General features: G+C 35.2%; 2 protein-coding genes across 3 annotated transcripts in view; one reads left to right on the top strand and one right to left on the bottom strand.

The window, feature by feature from the left end:
- Positions 1-18,539, top strand: part of LOC136026115 (importin-5-like) — a 145,658-nt gene extending 127,119 nt beyond the window's left edge. Inside the window, exon 2 of the mRNA XM_065702397.1 lies at positions 18,236-18,539. The gene's annotated coding sequence lies outside the window, so the exon portion shown is untranslated. The remainder of the gene's footprint in view (positions 1-18,235) is intronic.
- Positions 1-21,078, bottom strand: part of LOC136026112 (tryptophan--tRNA ligase, cytoplasmic-like) — a 287,826-nt gene that overhangs the window by 218,254 nt on the left and 48,494 nt on the right. For both annotated transcript variants that reach the window (XM_065702394.1, XM_065702395.1), the window contains exon 9: positions 7,445-7,550. In XM_065702394.1, the coding sequence (XP_065558466.1) occupies positions 7,445-7,550 (106 nt within the window). The remainder of the gene's footprint in view (positions 1-7,444; positions 7,551-21,078) is intronic.

Below are 21,078 nucleotides of genomic sequence, written 5' to 3'. Positions count from 1 at the left end.
TGAACTCCCGGCATTCAGTTCTGTTGACAAATGCAGAGGCGTTGGACAAATTTTTTTTTTACAATTTCGACAGTTTTGAACTGGGTCATCAAACACCAAAATATTCAATGCCTTTAAACTCAGTATTTATAAAAAGTAACACATTATCATAGTAGTTTGTTCAAAGTAAAAAAATAAAACTAAGATTAAAAATTCTGATAAAAATTTTTAAGTCAATATTTTCAATTTAATTTTGACAAAACCAATATATTTGACACCTTTATACTTCATAACTGCAAAAAATTTAATCTTTTTCAAAGTAAAAACTACATAAATACAATCACTCCTGTAAAAAGAAAAAAAAATGATAATAAAACACAAAAAACGAGTGCGTTCAGGGGGTACAGAAATTCCCAGCATTCCTTTCAGGGAAAACATTTCTGATTATAGTGGCCTCCTATGTCAGCTCATGGGTACTATTGAAATGCAAGCAAAAGTTGACGGCATATTATCGAAATTGCCTCTGTTGTTTTCCTTGTATTTTCTATAATTACACGAACTTTCTTGTGTAGTAATAACTGCACTAATTACTAATAAACAAATGCATATTTAAGATCCCCATAAAAAGCTGATTCTTTGATTGAATATTATCAATAGTTAGGCTCTTATACTTTCGTTACTGACAAGGATCGTTATTTACTTACCATTCATTACTATGAAGAATTGAATTTGTTTTTGTTGCTCCAACCAAAGTCACATAGAAAAATGTTTGTTGAAAACTCGAAAGGGGTCACTCAGTCAGAAATTAGAACTTTTATTTTCCTTATTAATGGTCAAATCTATTGGCAGGCAGCCAACAATGGGCAACACACATTTTTCTCATGATTTTTCCCTATTCTGCTCTCTTTTCTTTGGTTTCCTTATGATTACTTTATAGTCCCGAATTTCCAAGGGGGGGGGGGGGGGGCGGCATGGCTCCCTTGCCGGCGCCCATGGCTACCACGATCAATGAAATGGGTTCGATCCCATTATCTATAACAAAAGAAAAGTTAAGACCGTTCAATCATATTTTAAGACGAAGGAATATAGGTTACCAACAAACTATATTTTGTTGATAGTTCGGTCATGTTTTAAGACAAAGAAAGATATGTTGCCAAAAGATTGCAGTTTGTTGATATTTCAGGTTGCCAAACGACTGTATTTCGTTAATAGTTCGGGTCATATTTCATAGGAAGGAATGCTGCCAAGAATGCATTTTGTTGGTAGTTCGGTCATGTATTAAGACAAATGAAGAAAGGTTACCAAAAAAACTGCATTGATAAAGCAAAGCTAAAATGCGAACTAGGGAGCACAAGAATTGGATTGATAGGCTTCCTAAGAAAGGATATAAAGCAAGTACTAACTTAAATTGAGGAACCACAGGGTGAAACATTGGACAGAAGGAAAGGGGAGGAGTGGTCGCAACTGTTTTTGCCTCATCCAGCTTGGTAATGCGACGAGTTTAACAGTAATAGACTTAGTAGCAATACATTATCCACGGGAGGGGGGGTACAGGTTTTACTCTCCTATTCAAATTTTTTTTTACCCGACCCGTAAAAACGCGATAAAAATACATAAAAATTTATATTTGATACATTTTCTAATATTTTTTTTTTGTAGCACCACCACCCCAAACCAAAATTCCTGAAACGACCTTGGGCAGCAGGAATAATTTTTTGAACATCGCGGTAACTTACCAATAAATATTTTGACTAGTTTTGAAGAATTAATTTAATTTGATTAAAAATTCTGCAGAAAATCTACAGACAGTCTAGAAATCCTGAATAGGCTTTAATTAAATACTGAAAATTTATGTGTTCGGCAAATTTTTCTTATTTGTTCTTAGAAACACCAGCATAATTAAAGCAATATTTCAGAACTATCAACTTTTCGGTGACATCATTTGCAGATTTTAACATCATCTTTAAGGAAGATGAACCTTAAATAAAAAATAAGTACCTTTTCCTTAATTTGTTTTCCAGTATCTTTCAGAAAAATTGACGAGTTGGGATCAAAGCTTTGAATGAACCAGAGAAGGCTTTAGAAATTCCATCTCGGGAGCCACGTCACGTGGCATCCGGAAATACAGATCTTGGTCGATTCCGCAAGGAATTAAACAAGGCACGTCCGTTATGCCTTTGAATATCTGAGGGAATGCCGACTAAAAAGACGGCACCGCTTGGTTATAAGGAAACAGCAACTGGAAAAGAAATTATAAGAGGTTATTTAAATGTGTAATGTTTTCCGATGTTCTTTCCTGAAAGTACCGAGGACAGTGGAAACCGTCTCAATTTTTAACTTGTCAAGAGGAAACTTTCACAGCCACAAATACCTAAAAAATATCAGAAAAACCAGGAATTCAATTTTAACAAAAAAGGGCTCCTTGTACACTTACCGAGTTTATGGTAGCAGCTATCGGCAATTAAAACTTAAGGCCCCGTAGTCTAAAAAGGTGTAGCTTCCCTGCGAACATAAGTTTGTCTTTGAAAATCAACAGCATCTTACGAATGAAAAGCATAATCAAATTTAACTAGTTAATTATGCTTACTTATCTTGATGGTTCAACGCGGCTACACTGACAAAATAGGGTTCTACCCGAAAAATTTCGTAACTTTGACGCAACATAAAAAAAAAAAATCAGAAAATTGCAACTTCTTAGCATGGATAGACTTAAGATGGATCCAAGAGTTTGAAATTATTTTAATTTTGCTGTCCTTGCTACTTTAGATAGGTACAGCTCCTTCGTCTCTTAATTAATTTCATTTTCAACTAAATAATTTTTTATACCAAAAAAATTACCAAAATATATCTTTCTACCAAAAGATGTAGGGCATACTTAGTTCTTTCACACAATCTTCTTCCTCGTAACTCTTTTTGTTTTGTTTTTTAATCCAGTAGTTTTTATTGATTTACAAATAAATAAACACATAATTTATTACTCACGCCTCTCAATACAAAATTTCCACGTAACTGACACCTTATTAAAAGAAAAATGTTATGGCAGGGCGAAGAGCGGATCGACTTTGGCACGATTGCCATTTAAAGTCGTCCTACTTTGAAAGTCTCGAGATATGGTACGTTTATGTTTAGGCTATTGGAGAAGGCTTCCAGTGATTTCATCTTTTCGGCTGGGAATGGCAGTCCGTTCCAGATCCTGATGACCCGGGTTATGAGCTAACGATGGTAAGAATTAGATCTTGCAATCTTCATCTTCATAGGCTCCGATTGCAGACTGTGCGATCTTTTGTTACTTTGGGAAGTTATTTGAACAAGCTTGTCTTTTACGTTCCAAAAATTCTCGAGAACTCTCTTGAAGAGGGTTTTAAGTCTAAGATCGTTCTTCTTGTCTCAAGTTTATGGAGAGTGAGCCTTCTTTAGAGCTTCGTCATACGGAAGGTTTCTAAATCCTTCAAGTCCTTTTACAAAGCGTTTCTGGACTCGTTCTATTCTATCAATAACCTTTTTGAGATAAGGCGACCAGATGACAGTGGCGTTTTCAAGCTGTGGCCTGACGTAACTCGTGTATGCTGAAATCTTTGAGTGAATGTCAAGGCGTCGTAGGGAGTGAGTGAGTAGCCAGAGAGTATTTGATGCTTTACGCACAACCAGGGCGATATGCTTTTCTGGTTTGAGGTCCAAGTTCAGAATCACACCTAGGTCCTTTTCGCAGGTGGATTTTGTCAGGTCGATACCTTTCATTTTGTATGAACACTTCGGATTTTGGCGGCCAAGATGGACGACAGAGCATTTTGCTATATTTGATGAAAGTTGCCATTCTTCGAGCTTCTCTGTCAGGGCGTCCAAGTCGTTTTGTATTTGTAATGATGCACTAGCTTCCCCAAGGAACTTCGTATCGTCTGCAAACAGGCCGAAGTCAGTTTGGGAAATGACGTTAATGCAAATGTCTATGTACATGACGAACAAGACAGAACCGAAAACACTACCGTGTAGGACGCCACTGGTTGCATCTATCCATAAGGATAGTGTGTCTGCAACCTTGACTGCTATTTTTCTATCATATACTGAGAGCCAATTGTTTAGCTGTTCTTTGATTCCATAGACTTCTAGGCAGTGGATGAGTTTTCGCAAGGATATTCTTCAGTCGAAGGCCTTAAGTAGATCGATTAGGATAATATCTATTGGAATCCCACGGTCTAAGGCAGACTGGATGTAGTTGCGTATCACTACTAGTTAGGAAACAATAGAACGATTTTTACGGAACCCATGCTGATGATCTGAGATGAAGTTGTTCAATTCGAGGTGAGAGTTTAACTTTTCGACTATGACCCTTTCCATGATTTTCAGAAATGGTGAAGTAAGGCTGATCGGGCGATCATTCTCCGGGTCACTCAGTTTCCCTTTTACTTTGAAAATAGGTGTTACATGGGATAGTTTCCAGGAAGAAGGAAACTTGCATTGCTCGAACGAGATTTAGAAAAGTCTTGCCAGAGGTTCACATAGCTCGTCTCTCAGTTCTTTTAGGATAAAGGCGGGATGCCATCAGGATTGAGCGCTTTTGACGCTTTCATGCCCTTCATTGCTCTTAGAACACTTCCTGGCGTGAAGCCAATACTTTGGAGCTCGCTTCCTGGGTGTGAGTCTTGGAGTTCAGGTAAATAGCCATCGTCAACAGTGAACGTACTTGTAGAAACTTCTACAAGAGCATTCGCCCTATCTAGGCTAGTACTACAGACCACATCACTTCAATCTATTAGCGTTGGTAATTTCTGTTGCTCACCTAGCTTGCGTTTGCACAGGTTGTAGAAATTGCTTTTTGTTCTTGTTTTCTGGAATTTAGAACAAAAGTTCATTTAATCCAATTCCTTTTACATATTTTTACTTCACAATAGTCACAAGCTAAGCTTCCTTTCAAATTATGCTGTTATCTCAAGATCCAGTATGTTTTGTATTCACCACTTTTCTCTTTTTCGACTTTACTGAGCTGAAGGTTGAATTCAACCCTTCTGTTAATTTCCAATAAAGTGAATAAATCTTCTGAGACTTAATTAGTTTCCAAAGGTTAAAAGTAGACTGGTTACCTTAATTAATTTCGGGCATTTCGCTTAAGAAGATTTTTAAGCACCCTACATCTAGAAATAGTTATAGTAATTCGCCTAGACGAGTAAAGGCTACTAATAGATTAGTTCAGGAGATGCCCCCACTGCGTTCCTTACAGGAGATCATTAAAAAATAACCATTGAAAAAGCTCAACTTTTACGCCAAATTACGACAAGAAAAGAATGTCCACTCAGGAAAAGAGTGGATGTTGCCATGCCTGTGATGTTGTTGCATCATGTCTTCTAACTACAGCTCTCGCTGTGCTTCACTTTCGTTCATCATTGCCGCAGACATTTTGTCCACGCCTTAAGCTTTAGCTGTTCAGATTCACTCATCATCACGAATAATTTCGCATGACGCCATAGATAGCAGTAAAACTTCTTTTCCAGCTATTCCCAATAATTATATTTTCGCCTTAATTATGTTGTAAAAAAAAATGAAGGCTCTAAACGACTTTTCAACCTGTTGTAGCCCAGTGGATTGAGGCTCTTCTTGGCAACACGGAGCACCCGGGTTCGATCCCCGCTGCAGCAGGGTTGGGCAACGTCGACACGACACCCTATGCGCCAGCAATGGCTCAGAAGGATCTTTATCTTTTTAAACAAATTTTCTTATATTCATGACCTATCTAGATCACATTTTCAAGCCAGAAAATCTCAGTGTGCCAATTTAAAAAAACAAACAAAAAATGTGGAGTCGTTCTTGAGAAAAAATGCATAGGTAAATACAAGCACAATTATCGCTCACTTAAAGAGAGTATATAAAAAGATATTATTATAAATAATAGTGAAGCACTAGAGGTGGAAATACAAATATAGTCAACGGATTTGAGATTTAGGAACGAAAATTTGAGACTTGAAATGAAAATTTCATGAAATATTGACGAAAAAGATGACATTATTGTCATAAAAGGAAAGAATAACTGACAAAGAATTTATAAATTATTAGACATATAATTTACAAATAATATAATGTAAGTAATGGTGAAGTACCAGAGTCAGAAATATACACATATATCTATATACCTAGTAAAAGGATCTGAGACTAGTATGAGAAAAATTTGACAGGGGAATTTGAGACTTGAAATGAAAATCTCAAGAAATGTTCATGAATAAGTGTGAAAAGAATAGATCATTTGAGTAAAAGGAAAGAATAATTGAAATGATAAATTTTTCAACAGATAATTATAAAAAATGAGTTATAAGAATAGCGATGTAGCTGAGCATGAAATGCAAATTGGGCAAACGCATTTGAGATTTTATTCAGGATTTTTAACTTGATCTAAAGATTTGAAGGAATGCAGCCAAAAAAGGATGGCATTGCTTGCATAAAAACTACAACTACAATTGAAAAACTACAACTACACGGTAACTGAAAAACTACAACATATTAATGAAGATGTAGAGAGGAGACAAAAAACAAAAAATACGACATTGGACTTTACAGTCCATACCGGCGGTGCTGATCTCCGTTTCTTGGCCCTTCAGACAGGAAGTGCAATGAGGGGTGTGGGGCAAACTTCCTATGCTTTCGCACACCCTACCTGTTTACCTTCTCCAGATTTCTCCAGGGATTCATTTAGTGATGGGTCGAGTCTGGACGAACTAAATAATTTAAAAATTTATGGCTTCCAATGGAGGAGGTTAAACGCTCAATATCCCTTCCATTCCTCATGGACAACCATAGGGTTGACGTCGAAACAATTTTAATTGCAAAAAGCATGAAATTAACTTAGGGTAGAAAAAACAAGCAAGAGAAACCAATATACTTTTTTTTATATCTTTTAAGAATTAATTCAGACTTAGAAACTTGACACGTTGCATAGTAGACTAAGTTCAAAATTGAAAATTGGGGAAAAGGTGGCGAGTACAGTGAGAACATGTTTTGGTTTTACAATATCTATTTACTATTCAACTGGTGACCTTTTGGCAAAAAAGGGAAGGCAGAGAGGCATTTAAACAGGAATTAAATTTCACAGAAGGGGGGGGCTTTACAAAATGTATGTTTTTACCCCCGACCTGTTGTCCGTATGAGATTTTTAAAAGGCTTCTCCTACCAGAAAAAAACTGAAAATAGAAATTCAAAAGTACACTCAATGTACCCTCCCTCCTCAAGTAAATAGCACCTGGCCCCCCTTTCTTTATGGGTCAAACCTATGGGCCACTACAAATATCGCAATCTTTATCTTGAAATTCAGAGAGTTCCAAAATTGAGAACGCAGATTTGGATAGAGGATCATACAATGTATATTCACATTTTTTCACTTTTTAGCTTAGTTTTAAATACAGCTTTTTAAATTGTTTTCGAACATTTCGTGAAGGCGGGATCATCCCTACTACATTGAGACCAGGAAAGGTCAATACATTACCTTGGCCATGCAGTCACTATCTGAAAAAACAAAATGACGTCTGTTCTCGTTAAACGTATCCTGTTTCTTTATTCTAGCAAGAGTCTCTTGAAAACCAATGCTTTGCCTGAAATGTTAAATCACATTAGTATGCGCTTTGACTATATCCCCCTTGAATAATTGAATTCAGTTACTGGTAGATAGAATCAACAAATGAATGACTTCATGACCAATGCGACTGTTTTCATTCAAGATAAGTCCCTGAAGTTTGAAAATGAAAATGACAACTTTGATTTTGCTTTGGCCCTCCATATTTCCAAAAACCCTGATCATTTACTTCTTTTTGAAGAGGCGACTTTAATATCCGCTGTAAATGACTTACCGCAATCTTTTTTGAGATAAAAAAAAATATACAAACATAAATTTTGCTATAACTAGAGACACAGGAGATATTTCCTTAAGCCCAATTTATAATAAATTAATATTAAAAGATTCAATCAATATTTTTCCCCAGTCTCGTTTTAGGCAATCTGCTTTGGGAAACAAAATATTACTTTTAACATCGAGTCTCGGAAAAAGTATATAAATTAAGCATTACGCTTAAAGGTAGTTTTAGCATCAGGAGAGTACGAAAGGGGGGTGGGGTGCTTTGGTTCCAGGACCACCTCCAAAATCTAGCATACCTAATTCGAACGCACTTCTTATTGAAATTATCAAATCAATTTTGTATTTACTATTGCGCTCTTCAACGCCATAAAAATCTCCGTGTGCATGCCTGATTTGTTTATTGAACAACAATTGTTATTTAATATCTTAGTATTTGCTTTAAACATTTTGGATATCTTGCAACTCTTAAATTCTAAGTAGTAGCACCTTATCTAATTAATTGGAACAAGTCTGTAACTAATCTGGCGTTTGCGCAATGCAACGGACAGCTGAAGCCTGAGGCAAGCATATTCCCCAACAATTTACAGTCAGCAGGTTTCCGGTAGTCAGAGGGAGTATCCGTTTTTTTTTTTACACATATCTGACAGTAAGCATTGCATATCAAACAGTTCGTGGTAACGAACTGTAGTAAGGAGCGACCCAGCTCAATAGTAACCAAAACTCTAAAAAATTGAATTTTGATATCAATAGCTACATCTAAAGAATCGCATTTTAATGCTGATTTTAAATATATAAGTTTCATCAAGTTTAGTCTTACCTATCAAAAGTTACGAGCCTGAGAAAATTTGCCTTACTTAGGAAAATAGGGGGAAACACCCCCTAAAAGTCGTATGATCTTAACGAAAATGACACCATCAGATTCAGCGTATCAGAAAACCCTGCTGTAGAAGTTTCAAGCTCCTATCTACAAAAATGTGGAATTTTGTATTTTTTGCCAGAAGACAAATCACGGGTGCGTGTTTTTTTTTTTTTTTTTTTCTTTTCTTTTCCCCAGGGGTCATCGTATCAATCAAGTGGTCCTAGAATGTCGCAAGAGGGCTCATTCTAACGGAAATGAAAAGTTCTAGTGCCCTTTTTAAGTGACCAAAAAATTGGAGGGCATCTAGGCCCCCTCCCACGCTCATTTTTTCCCAGTCAACGAATCAAAATTTTGAGATAGCCATTTTGTTCAGCATAGTCGAAAACCATAATAGTTATGTCTTTGGGGATGACTTACTCCCCCACAATCCCTGGGGGAAGGGCTGCAAGTTACAAACTTTGACCAGTGTTTACATATAGTAATGGTTATTGGGAAGTGTACAGACGTTTTCAGGGGGATTTTATTTTGTTTGGGGGTGGGGCTGAGGAGAGGGGGTTATGTTGGAGGATCTTTCCTTGGAGGAATCTGTCATGGGGGAAGAAAATTTCAATGACAAGGGCGCAGGATTCTCTAGCATTACTATAAGAAAACAATAAAAATAAACATGAAAACGTTTTTTCACATTAAAGGAAGAAGTAGCATTGAAACTTAAAACTAACAGAGATTATTACGCATATGAGGGATTCTAAAAATACTTCAGCATAAAGAGCGAGGTATTTAGGAGGAGATAAATACCTTGCTCTTTATGCTAAAGTATTTTTAGTAATTTCAACTATTTATTCTACGGCCTTTCTGATTCAGGGGTCATTCTTAAAGAATCGGGACAAAACTTACGATTTAGTGAAAAGAGTGAGGTATTTACGAGGGTACAAACCCCCTCGTATACATAATAAAAATATAAGGTTATGAAAGTTTGTTACGTAAGTTAATTCTTAAGTTACGTATATTTTTTACTAATAAAAACGTTCGTTAAAAATTAAAAGTTCTAGTTGCCTTTTTAAGTAACCGAAAAATTGGAGGGCAACTAGGCCTCCTTCTCCACCCCTTATTTCTCAAAATCATCTGATCAATACTAAGAGAAAGGCATTTAGCCAAAAAAAGAATTAATATACAAATTTCATTTTAATAATTTATGTGCGGAGAGCCAAAACCAAACATGCATTAATTCAAAAACGTTCAGAAATTAAATAAAAAAAAACTAATTTTTTTAGCTGAAAGTAAGGAGCGACATTAAAACTTAAAACGAACAGAAATTACTCCGTATATGAAATGAGCTGTCTACTCCGCAATCCCTCGCTCTATACGCTAAAGTTTGACTCTTTGCCACAATTCTACTTTTTAAAACAATTAAAAGCTTTAGCGTAAAGAGCGAGGGATTGCGGAGTAGACAGCTCATTTCATATACAGAGTAATTTCTGTTCGTTTTAAGTTTTAATGTCGCTCCTTACTTTCAGCTAAAAAAATTAGTTTTTTTTAATTTAATAATTATAAGAGACTGGATATATTTAGTACTTTTTATGATTTACCGGAAGATCGCTGAAAGACTTCGCTGAAAATAGTTGCAATCGTAAACAGTTGTCGAAATTCCGTCTTTCAGTTGCTGATAACCATCCTTGCCTGTTTGATGAATCTATGAAAGTCCTCCTCCTCTTTACTGGCTTATATCTATGTGAGGCCGGACTTTTGGCTATGGTTTACATTAAACTAAGCACAGAAATAAATTGGGTATATAAAACTCACTGTTATTAAGAGTTGAATTGATGCCGAAACTGTAATGAAGAAAAATCGGAAACAAATACATTTTTTCCATTGAAATTACTTTGTAAAGAAAATGGACAGGTGTAATTATGTAAAAACAAAAAATTGTTTAAGTTGTGTTTCTTACTTCAGCAGTCTTTCATTCATTTGGGGACACCTGCATTGTTTTTCAATTATAACAAATAAGTTCCCCTACTCACCACTACGGAATCTGAACATTATAAATACTAATGATCACAACCAAAATTCATTTAATATTCGCCCGCCACCCCTAGCTTGAGAACCACTGATATAGAAAATAAAATAACATAGGAGAAAACAAATAAAAGCTATTTGTTAATCTTACGCAGAATCGGACTGTTCTGAGTTTTACAAAAATTAAATATATTCAATAAGACAGTAAATATCGGGTTTGAAGCGAGCAGGACAAAAATCGATTAAATCGGATATTCAGAAGACATTAAATCCGTAAATTCCTTAGCTAAAATTCCAAATCAGATTATCGAATAAATCGTCAAGCTGTACATGCGCATTGCAGTGCTGGTTTTCACCGAATGAATTTATTCGTCCTGAAGATATGCATGCGGGAGACAGAGCATACACCAACTTCTGAATATGACCAGAGCCAAATACACAAAATTACAAGAACCTAGCATAAGAAAGAAAGAAAAATAGTTTCAGAGATTCCATAGATACAAAGCAATCCTGTTCTTTTTCAGTTATTAAAAAAAAAAAAGTGTTTTTTAACTGAAAGTAAGGAGCGAGATTAAAACTTAAAACGAACAGAAATTACTGCGTATATTAAAGGGGCTCTTCCCTCCTCAACGCTCCGCTCTTTACGCTAAAGTTTGACTCTTTCTCTCAACTCTACTTTTTAAAACAGTAAAAAAAATTAGCGCAAAGAGTGGGGCGTTGAGGAGGAAAGAGCCCCTTTAATGTACGGAGTAATTTCTGTTCGATTTAAGTTTTAATATCGCTCCTTACTTTCAGTTAAAAAAAAAACTCGTTTTTTTTATTTAATTTCTGATCGTTTTTTAAATAATGCATGTGTTGATTTTGGCTTTCCGCACATGAATAATTAAAATGAAATTTGCATATTAATTTATTTTTATGGCTAAATGGCTTTCTCATAGTTTTGATTGGACGATTTGGAGAAAAAGAAGCGGGGGAGTAGGCCTAGTTACCCTCCAATTTCTCGGTTTTTAAAAAGGCAACTAGAACTTTTAATTTTTTTACGAACGTTTTTATAAGTAAAAATTTACGTAACTCACGAATTAACTTTTGTAACAAACTTTTTTATTCGTACGTTTTTATTACGTATATGAGAGGGTTCACCCCCTCGTCAATACCTTACTGTTTACACCAAAGTTTAAATTTTGTCCCAATTCTATTCCCTGAGATTCTACAGGGAAACTTTTCAATTTTCGTCGAAAATAGGCAACGATAGAAATGGCCCAAATCACATATGACTCAGACGCTCCTAGACATTTAGAAGTTTCTAAAGCCTTTTCGAGCTCCAAAGTGTAAAACCTTTTTAATACGACCAGGAAGCAGCCTGGATGTACTTCCTTGAAGTAATTATTCTAGGACTGTTTAATTTTAGTTTTAACGATCGCATTTATTCCAAGCCTTATTTGATTTATAGATGTTCTTTGCTGAGGACAGCCCTTTTAGGTATGTAAGTATAAGAATCTGTGTGTGTCACAGGGATAACCAAGCTCAAATAGACTGAAAGCCGTAGTCAATTTTTTCACTAGGTTTAAATTTCTTCTCTGATGTTCACTCCAAGCCTTGAGACTCGCATCTCTGGAGAAAGCTGATAACACCCTTTACTCACCAGAAACTTCAACCACTCCGCCTGGAACCACGTCACGGGCTTCTATCCTTTGAAAACCAGTCTTATCTGCTCTTAAAATATAGCCCTTGCATATAGACCCGAAATGTTCATTTAATGGTTAAAAAAAACATTGTTTTAGGAAAATTCCCCATTGTTTTCCCATTATTGTTGTTCTTATTCCAAAGTATAAACAATTGCAATATTTTCATTATTTTTCTACAAGTACCCATAGGCCCATAGAATCTTTGAAAAAAAATTAACCAAGCCTTTTCGTACTCTAACGCATATAATAGTTGCAAGGCGCCACTTTTATATTGATTATTAGAAATGAGACAACCGTCCACGCAGACGACTTATTCCAAGATAGTAAAATTCTTAAAAATGTAACCAAACCTTTCTGTATTATAAAGCATAAAATATTTGCAAGTTACCACTTTCATATTCCTTGTAAAAAAAAATGAGACAATCGTCCATAAAGTTGACTTATAGATATTAGACTTCTTAAAAAAAATGCAAGTATTTTCGTATTCTCAAATATTAAGTAAATGAAAATTTTCATTATTATTACTTATTGCTTTACAAACAAAAAGGCACGCGTTGATACAGTTGAGTCGTCTATCGCTCATAAGACTCTTTAAAAAACTAACCAAACGTTTTCGTACTCTAATGCATACAATAGTTGCAAGGCACCAATTTTATATCTTTGTTATTAGAAATGAGACAACCGTCCACGCAGACGACTTATTCGAAGATAGTAGAATTCTTGAAAAAATGTAACCAAGCCTTTCTGTACTCTAAAGCATAAAATAATTGCAAGTTACCACTTTCATATTCCTTGTAAAAAATAAGACAACTGTCCATGAAGTCGACTTATAGATAGTAGATTTCTTGAAAAAATGTATCAAGTATTTTTCCTATTCCAAAATACTAAGTGATTGTAATTTTTTCATTATTCTTAATTTTTTACAAACAAAAAGACACGCGTCGACACAGTTGAGTCGTGTATCGCTCATAAAACTCTTTAAAAAATTTAACCAAGCCTTTTCGTACTCCGACGTACAAAATAGCTACAAGGTATCACTTTCATATTTTTTATATAAAATGTGACAACCGTCTGTTCAGTCGGCTTATTAGTAGATAGCCAAAAAATAAAGCCACGTTTTTACATATTCCAAAATATAAAATAGATGCAAAGTGGCGCTGACATTACTTTTGACAAAAAGAAAGATACCCGTGGATGCATTCGGATTGTCTATGGCTCATATACTTAAGAAAAACGCCAGGTCTTTCCCCACTTCAAAACATAAAATAGTTGCGAGTCGGCGCTTTTATTACTTTTCGACAAAAAGAAAGATACCCGTGGATGCATTCGGATTGTCTATGGCTCATATACTTAAAAAAAAATTAGCCAGGTCTTTCCCCACTTCAACATATAAAATAGTTGCAATGCGGCGCTTTCATTTTTCATTACTTTTCGACAAATAGAAAGATACGTGTTGATGCATTCGGAATGTCTATGGCTCATATACTTTGCGGCGCTTTCATTACTTTCCGACAAGTAGAAAGACACCCATGGATGCCTTCGGATTGTGTATGGGTCACTTACTTAAAAAAAAAATAGCCAGGTCTTCACCACTTCAAAATATAAAATAGTTGCAATGCAGCACTTTCATTTTTCATTACTTTTCGACAAATAGAAAGATACGTGTGGATGCATTCCGAATGTCTGTGCTTCATATACTTAAAAAAAATAGCAAATTTTTTCCCACTTAAAAATATAAAATAATTGCAATGCGGCACTTTCATTACTTTTTGACAAATAGAAAGATACCCGTGGATGCATTCGGACTGTCTATGGCTCATATCCTTAAAAAAAATAGCCAAGTCTTTCCTCGCTTCAAAATATAAAGTAGTTGCAATGCGATGCGTACATTATTTTTCTGCAAGCCAATGTAGTCAATCGGCCCATGGCTCACACGTCTCTTGGCTAAGTTAAACAAAAAAACAAGTTTGTTTAAATGAAAGTAAGGAGCAACATTAAAACTTAAAAATTAGGTAGAATAGAGATTAAATCTAATACAATTTGTCACATAGTTTACATCAATTCAATGACATAAAAGAACACACCAGCTTCTATCTTTTGACAGACTTTTGTTAAGCCTTTGTGCTTAGCCTCCTTAAACTGTACAAAATGGGCAGTAAATTAGCATGATCCACCAAAGCCGAAACAAAAGTTTCTGAAAGATTTTTATATGAAGAGTCTCCACGCGTTTATTAATGGACACTTACTGAACAAGACATGGCGTAACGTAACTTAACATATATGTCTGTGCTTTTACATTTAAATATAACCTCACAATTTAATAAGTTTGAAGCTCTTTTATGATTTTGTCATTTTGTAAATTATTTTCCTTAAAAAAGACATATTTAAGAACTGACGAAATATTTCTCAAGTATATTAGTCTTATTTCTGCTGTTGTCTTCATGAGTTAAAATGACGTCATTTTTCGCATTTTGACCCATTTCAGGTTCTATAAATACATTATCAGTGCAGATTAGTATGACGTCAGTATTGTTATTTGTATTATAGCCGTCCATCAGCAATGACGTCATTTTCACTATATATACGGAGATCTTCAGGCCTTTTTATCAGTTATTTAAAAAGAGTGTTAATGATGCTTAAAGTGTTAGCCATTACGATTCCCTGCGCTGGAATAGTAACCACGTGGGCAATTAAAAAATATGGAGAATCCAAAAAGGATGAAAGGCCAAAGAATGTGGATAGAAACCCAGATAGAATTCTTAAGCATAAAAATGGTCTCAAAACAGCCAACAAGGGTGTAGGATTAGATGTTGGCTGTGAAGGGTTTGCAACTGGCGTCAAAGAAGTCACGGGTCTGCTTAACAAGTCTCATACCAATGCTGGCAAAATGGCTTATGACGGCCCTCAACTAGGGTCCTTGATTCTAGCTTGGGCTAGAATATGTGAAATCCTTGGACCACAGTTAGAACCTTACTTACAAATGGCTATACCACTTGTCATTCAAGCAGCTAATATGGAACCTGATTTACATTTCGAAGATCGAGATGCTGCTGAGAACAATATGGAAATAAAAATAACAGAAGACATCAAAAGGAAAGCTATTGATTTGAAAATACTGGCAACTTTTGTTGCGGGAGTCAAAGAAGATTCTTCTGACGCTGACAAAGCATGCGAAATAATATTAAAAAATATTAATTTTGTTGAAGTTAACATCAGAAGAGCTGCAGTACAAAGCTGTAGCGTAGTATGTGAGTATGCCAAATATAAAGATCGAAAATATAAGAAAACAATTTTCTTTTCTATAGTGGAAAATATAGTCGATGAGCCAAATAAGGAGATTTTGTTGGAAAAGCTCGATTTATTGGTTGTCTGTTTGAAAACCTTCGGTGCTAAAATATTCGACTGTGATGTAATAATTAAAATTGATCAAATCTTGAGGAAAATCTTTGAAATCCATGACAAAAATAAGGAAGAAAAGTCAAAAAGGAAGGACGATGAAGCTAATCATGGTCAGCTTCTGAACAAGATTTATGATATTCTCCATGAAACCCTCATTATAGACAGATACGACTTTAGATGGTATTTTCTTGAGCTGATAAAAGGCCCGGTTAATGATCTAATGACCCCCGAAGAACCATGGAAAGACCAGTTGTTTGCACTACGCACTGTCAATGAGGTAATTGAAGATATTGGTCTAGAATGGGACAAATGGGACTCTGACAAAGAAAAAATGTTTATTGAAGAGACGATGGAAAAAATTATGAAGATAATTGACTGTAGGCCACCAGCAGTCGTTTTAGAGGCGGCCTTTCATGGAATTGGTCTTCAGGGGCTGCACCAAGGAGCCATTATTAAGAAATTACACAGTTTTTCAGATCTGACAAAAACAGAATTCATTAAATTGAAGAAATCTAAGCTTTTTCAAAACCTGAAGGAAGCTGCTATAAAACTTGAAAAATGTATAGAAACAGAATATATAAAAGACCCAGAATTTCTTTCTGCAAGAGAAAAGGCCTCCGATACCTTGCTCATATTAAATATGAACATAATGCCAATTGCAGAGCAAGCCAATACTGCAGAGCCAATACAATTGCAGAGCCAAAACATATTTTTGAAAATAACAAATATCTTTATGAATGTAAAAAACTGGATAGGTCAGGCTAGGTTTAGTTGGGCTAGGTTAGATAGTAATATAGATAGTAATTAGATAGTAATATTAGGATAGGTTAGATAGGATAGGTAGTAGTAATAATTATTACTGTTGCTGTGAAAAATCCGAGCAACTCCTCTATCTGGTGAGTATATTGAAATATTGAAATAACAAATATCTTTATGAATGTAAAAAACTGGATAGGTCAGGCTAGGTTTAGTTGGGCTAGGTTAGATAGTAATATAGATAGTAATTAGACAGATAGTAATTAGATAGTAATATTAGGATAGGTTAGATAGGATAGGTAGTAGTAATAATTATTACTGTTGTTGTGAAAAATCTGAGCAACTCCCCTATCTGGTGAGCATCATGTGATCATTGGTGTAAAGGTCTGATAGAGACTTAGTATCACAGCTCAACACTTGGCTCAACACTCAACGATTTGGACTTATGTGCGATGATTCAGAGCTGTGTGAAAGCTGAGAAGATACGTCAGACTCGTTCATACAAACTACCGTTTGAACAGAAAGCTGATTTACAGAGAGCCTGTATGAACCCTATTTTTTTGGTTACGAAAGACACCAAATTGAGGAATACAAGTTCCTTCCTATGCGCTGTTATAGCTGTCAGCAATATGGACATTCCGCGAAAGTTTGTAAGAACTCTGCCTGTTGTTCTTGGTGCACCGCTGATCACAGTAAGTCAAAGGACAATCCCTATTCTGGTGTTTTGAAGTGTGCGCTCTGTGGTTCTACTGATCACCCATGCTATAGCATCAAGTACCAAGTATCAAAGACGCTCCTGAGTAACAAATGAGGAACTCCCCGCTTACAGTTTGTGTGGAACGTAAATGGGGCCATCATTGAAAAACTTCCATTCATGGAAAGCGCACTCTGCTCTGTAAATGTCTGCATAGTAAATGGAAAAGTGAAACTGCTAAAATGCATATGAAAGATAAAGTGACAGTTTGGCTTGAAAATGAAACAGCTCCAGTTCAGACTTTGAAGAAGCAAGGTAGTTTAGATAGTCAGTGTGATTCAAAAAGCAAGACCACTGTTGCCAGTGATATACAGCTGAAATCAAATACAGAGAATCCCAAGAAGCTCAGCAGATCCCAGTCAGAAAACCACAAGAATGTGGAGCAACAAGTTTTCACCCGAAGCTTTTCTCATACCAAAAATATGATGAGTCTTGTGCAGGAGTCCAAGTCGAATGATGCTGAAATAAAGTTGGAGTTAAGGTATTTAAAGCATACCAAATGTGAAGAGAAACAGAAGCCTCAAACCCATCCCAAACAAAGTAAAGTGGGTAGACTTCCTAAATCAAAAACTGAGACAGCGATTAGTAGCAAGCACAATCCTAGGTCACCGAGGAAGCATTTACGCTCTACAAGCCTGCAAAATCTATTTACTATGATCAAACATCAAACAAGAAGACGGGATAAAAAAGTTATTGGACTAGGTTGTATGAAATTGGTGCTAAAAGTAAATCAAAAACCTTCTGAAAAACAGAAGAAAAATAAGAAACCAAAACAGATTATTGTGTATTCTAATAACGGCTATGGCAAGGATACAAAAATAGTGTCTCCTCCGGAAACTTCATATTAGTATCCGGTTAAAGCTGTTCCTAACATATAAAAAAAAAGTCGTCCCAAAAGGCAAGCTAGCTTAGAGGAAAATTCAAAACAAAAAAAATTATTCATCAAGTTTTTGAGCCAGGTCATGTTCCAAAAATTCGAGTTCAAGAAAATCCACTGAGTACTATGGAGCCACCTGTTTATGGGAACGAAGTCTGAATTTGATCAAGTACTTGTTTTTGCTTTACATTTTTTTGTATTTATTGGAGTTGTTTGTTTCTAAATAAATTTTGCTAAATTCTAGAAATCTTCCGATATTTTGAAGTTTAATTATTCTTTTTTGTGTGTGTGATATAGCTAATGTAGTATTGACAAGTGTATTCAAATCTTAGCTTTGCTAAGAAAAAAAAAACAACTAATTTTCTGAGGAAAATTTTGGTTTTCAAGCCTGTTCATCCATCAAAATTAATAACAAGGCAAAGATTCATTCATTTTGGATTGAAATCTGTTTTTAACCACTCCGTTGCAACATATGAACATGCTTCACAATCAGAATGGGGCTGTAGTTTTTTTTAGTAAGTAAATATTAACAATGCTTATGCTTGTCAACTATGTTGTATTGTATCAGATTAACGACGCTTCTTGACTACTATGGTCCCTGCGTCGGCCCTGTAGTGCATTCCTGCAGCATGATTCGATCTCTGGGTCCCGTATTACCAAGCTAAGGTCAAATCCACTGCGCCACCACAGGACTGTCAACTATGTTGTAAACAAAGTGAGGCCATATCAAATTATCATACCCACTTTCCCGATTTCACTGGTAATGAATGACTTGATTAGGTCTTTATAGGTGCTTTTGTAGAGGGAGAAGTGAACCAATTTTCAATCAAAATCTCAAGCTTTTGTCCAAGTGTAATCTCTCTTTTTTCCAAGAGTAATCTCTCTTTCTCTTATCAGTCTTATATAATCTTATCAGGTCTTATCAGGATATAGTCTTATCAGGGTGAACAACCACTTTCTGTAAAAACTTCGGCTCGATATTTCAGAGAATGTAGTAGAGCAAGGTATCTTAAGGAAACACAAAGGGTACTTGAGAATACGGTATCAAAACGGAATGTAAAACTCTCCTTGATTATATTGACAGTTTGAGTGTCCTAGATCAAAATATTAGGAAAACAAATAAATTTATGGAAGTCTTGAGAGCTTACAATACAAGAAAAGGTATGCAAATTAATGTCAAGAAGAAGAAGAATAAGTCGCTTTGACTTAAGATAAAGGGCGAAGAAGTAATTTCGGATAACGAGAAAATAAAACCCAAAAAGAACAGCATGTTTTGGACTTCTGCTTTAGATTTATTATTTTTGGAAACTTTAGTGCTTTCTTATTTCAATTTAATTTTATTTTTAGTCCAGTAGTTTTTATGTTAGTCATTGTTAAGGGTAATTGTCCGGGGTAAATTTTCTCCACAATTGAATTGTTCAGAGGATATTTCTATTGGGAGAGGGATTTTCCTGTGGAGGTGGAGCCAGTTATCCCGGCGTTATTAGAACAACGATCAGATATTGAACAAGAAACGAGTTTATCCAACTAGATGTAAGGAGCAACATTAAAACTTCAAACGAACAAAAATTAATACCTATATGAGGGGGGGGGGGGGGTTGCCCCCTTCCAAAACCTCGTTCTTTACAATCAAGTATAAATTTTTGTCGAATTCTTTTCATAAACGACTCCTGGAAAACAAGGGTCATTTAATTAGAACAATAAGTAACTTTTTTAAAGTGCCGAAAAACTGTAGCATGAAAAGCAAAGTGTTGAGGAGGGGGCAACCCAACGTCATATATGAAATAAATTTTGTCCATAAGTTTTAATGTTTCTCCTTATCATAAGTTGAAAAAACTTGTTTTTTTATTTCATGAAGCTTAGAGACTAACATTTTTCTAAAGAAAACGGAAAAAGTATGTCAATTAAAATACAAGTATACAAAAATGAAAAAAGTAAGTAATTACAAAAAATACACAGAACAATAGCCTACTTAAAAAAACTAATATATAAACTCCCGGCATTCAGTTCTGTTGACAAATGCCGAGGCGTTGGAGGATTTTTTGTTTAAAAATTACGACAGTTTTGAACTGGGTCATCAAACACCAAAATATTCAATGCCTTTAAACTCAGTATTTATAAAAAGTAACACATTATCATAGTAGTTTGTTCAAAGTAAAACAATAAAACTAAGATTAAAAATTCAGAAAAAAATTTCAAAGTCAATATTATCAATTTAATTTTGACAAAACCAATATATATGACACCTTTATACTTCAGAACTGTAAAAAATTTAATCTTTTTCAAAGTAAAAACTAGATAAATACAATCAGTCCTGTAAAAAGAAAAAAAAATGATAATAAAACACAAAAAACGAGTCCGTTCAGGGGGTACAGAAATTCCCAGCATTCCTATCAGGGAAAACATTTCTGATTATAGTGGCCTCCTATGCCAGCTCATGGGTATTATTGAAATGCAAGCAAAAATTGACGGCATATTATCGAAATTGCCTCTGTTGTTTTCCATGTATTTTCTATAATTACACGAACTTTCTTGTGTAGTAATAACTGCACTAATTACTAATAAACAAATGCATATTTAAGATCACCATAAAAAGCTGATTCTTTGATTGAATATTATCAATAGTTAGGCTCTTATACTTTCCTTACTGACAAGGATCGTTATTTACTTACCATTCATTACTATGAAGAATTGAATTTTTTTTTGTTGCTCCAACCGAAGTCATATAGAAAAATGTTTGTGGAAAAAAGGGGTCACTCAGTCAGAAATTAGAACTTTTATTTTCCTTATGAATGGTCAAATCTATTGGCAGGCAGCCAACAATGGGGCAACACACATTTTTCTCATAGTTTTTCCCTATTCTGCTCTCTTTTCTTTGGTTTCCTTATGATTATTTTATAGTCCCGAATTTCCAAGGGGGTGGGG

The sequence above is a fragment of the Artemia franciscana genome, chromosome 4, assembly GCF_032884065.1.
Source record: "Artemia franciscana chromosome 4, ASM3288406v1, whole genome shotgun sequence".
NCBI classification, from domain to species: domain Eukaryota; kingdom Metazoa; phylum Arthropoda; class Branchiopoda; order Anostraca; family Artemiidae; genus Artemia; species Artemia franciscana.
The sequence above is the reverse complement of the archived record's forward strand: the minus strand, read 5'-3'. Positions and strand labels throughout refer to the sequence as shown.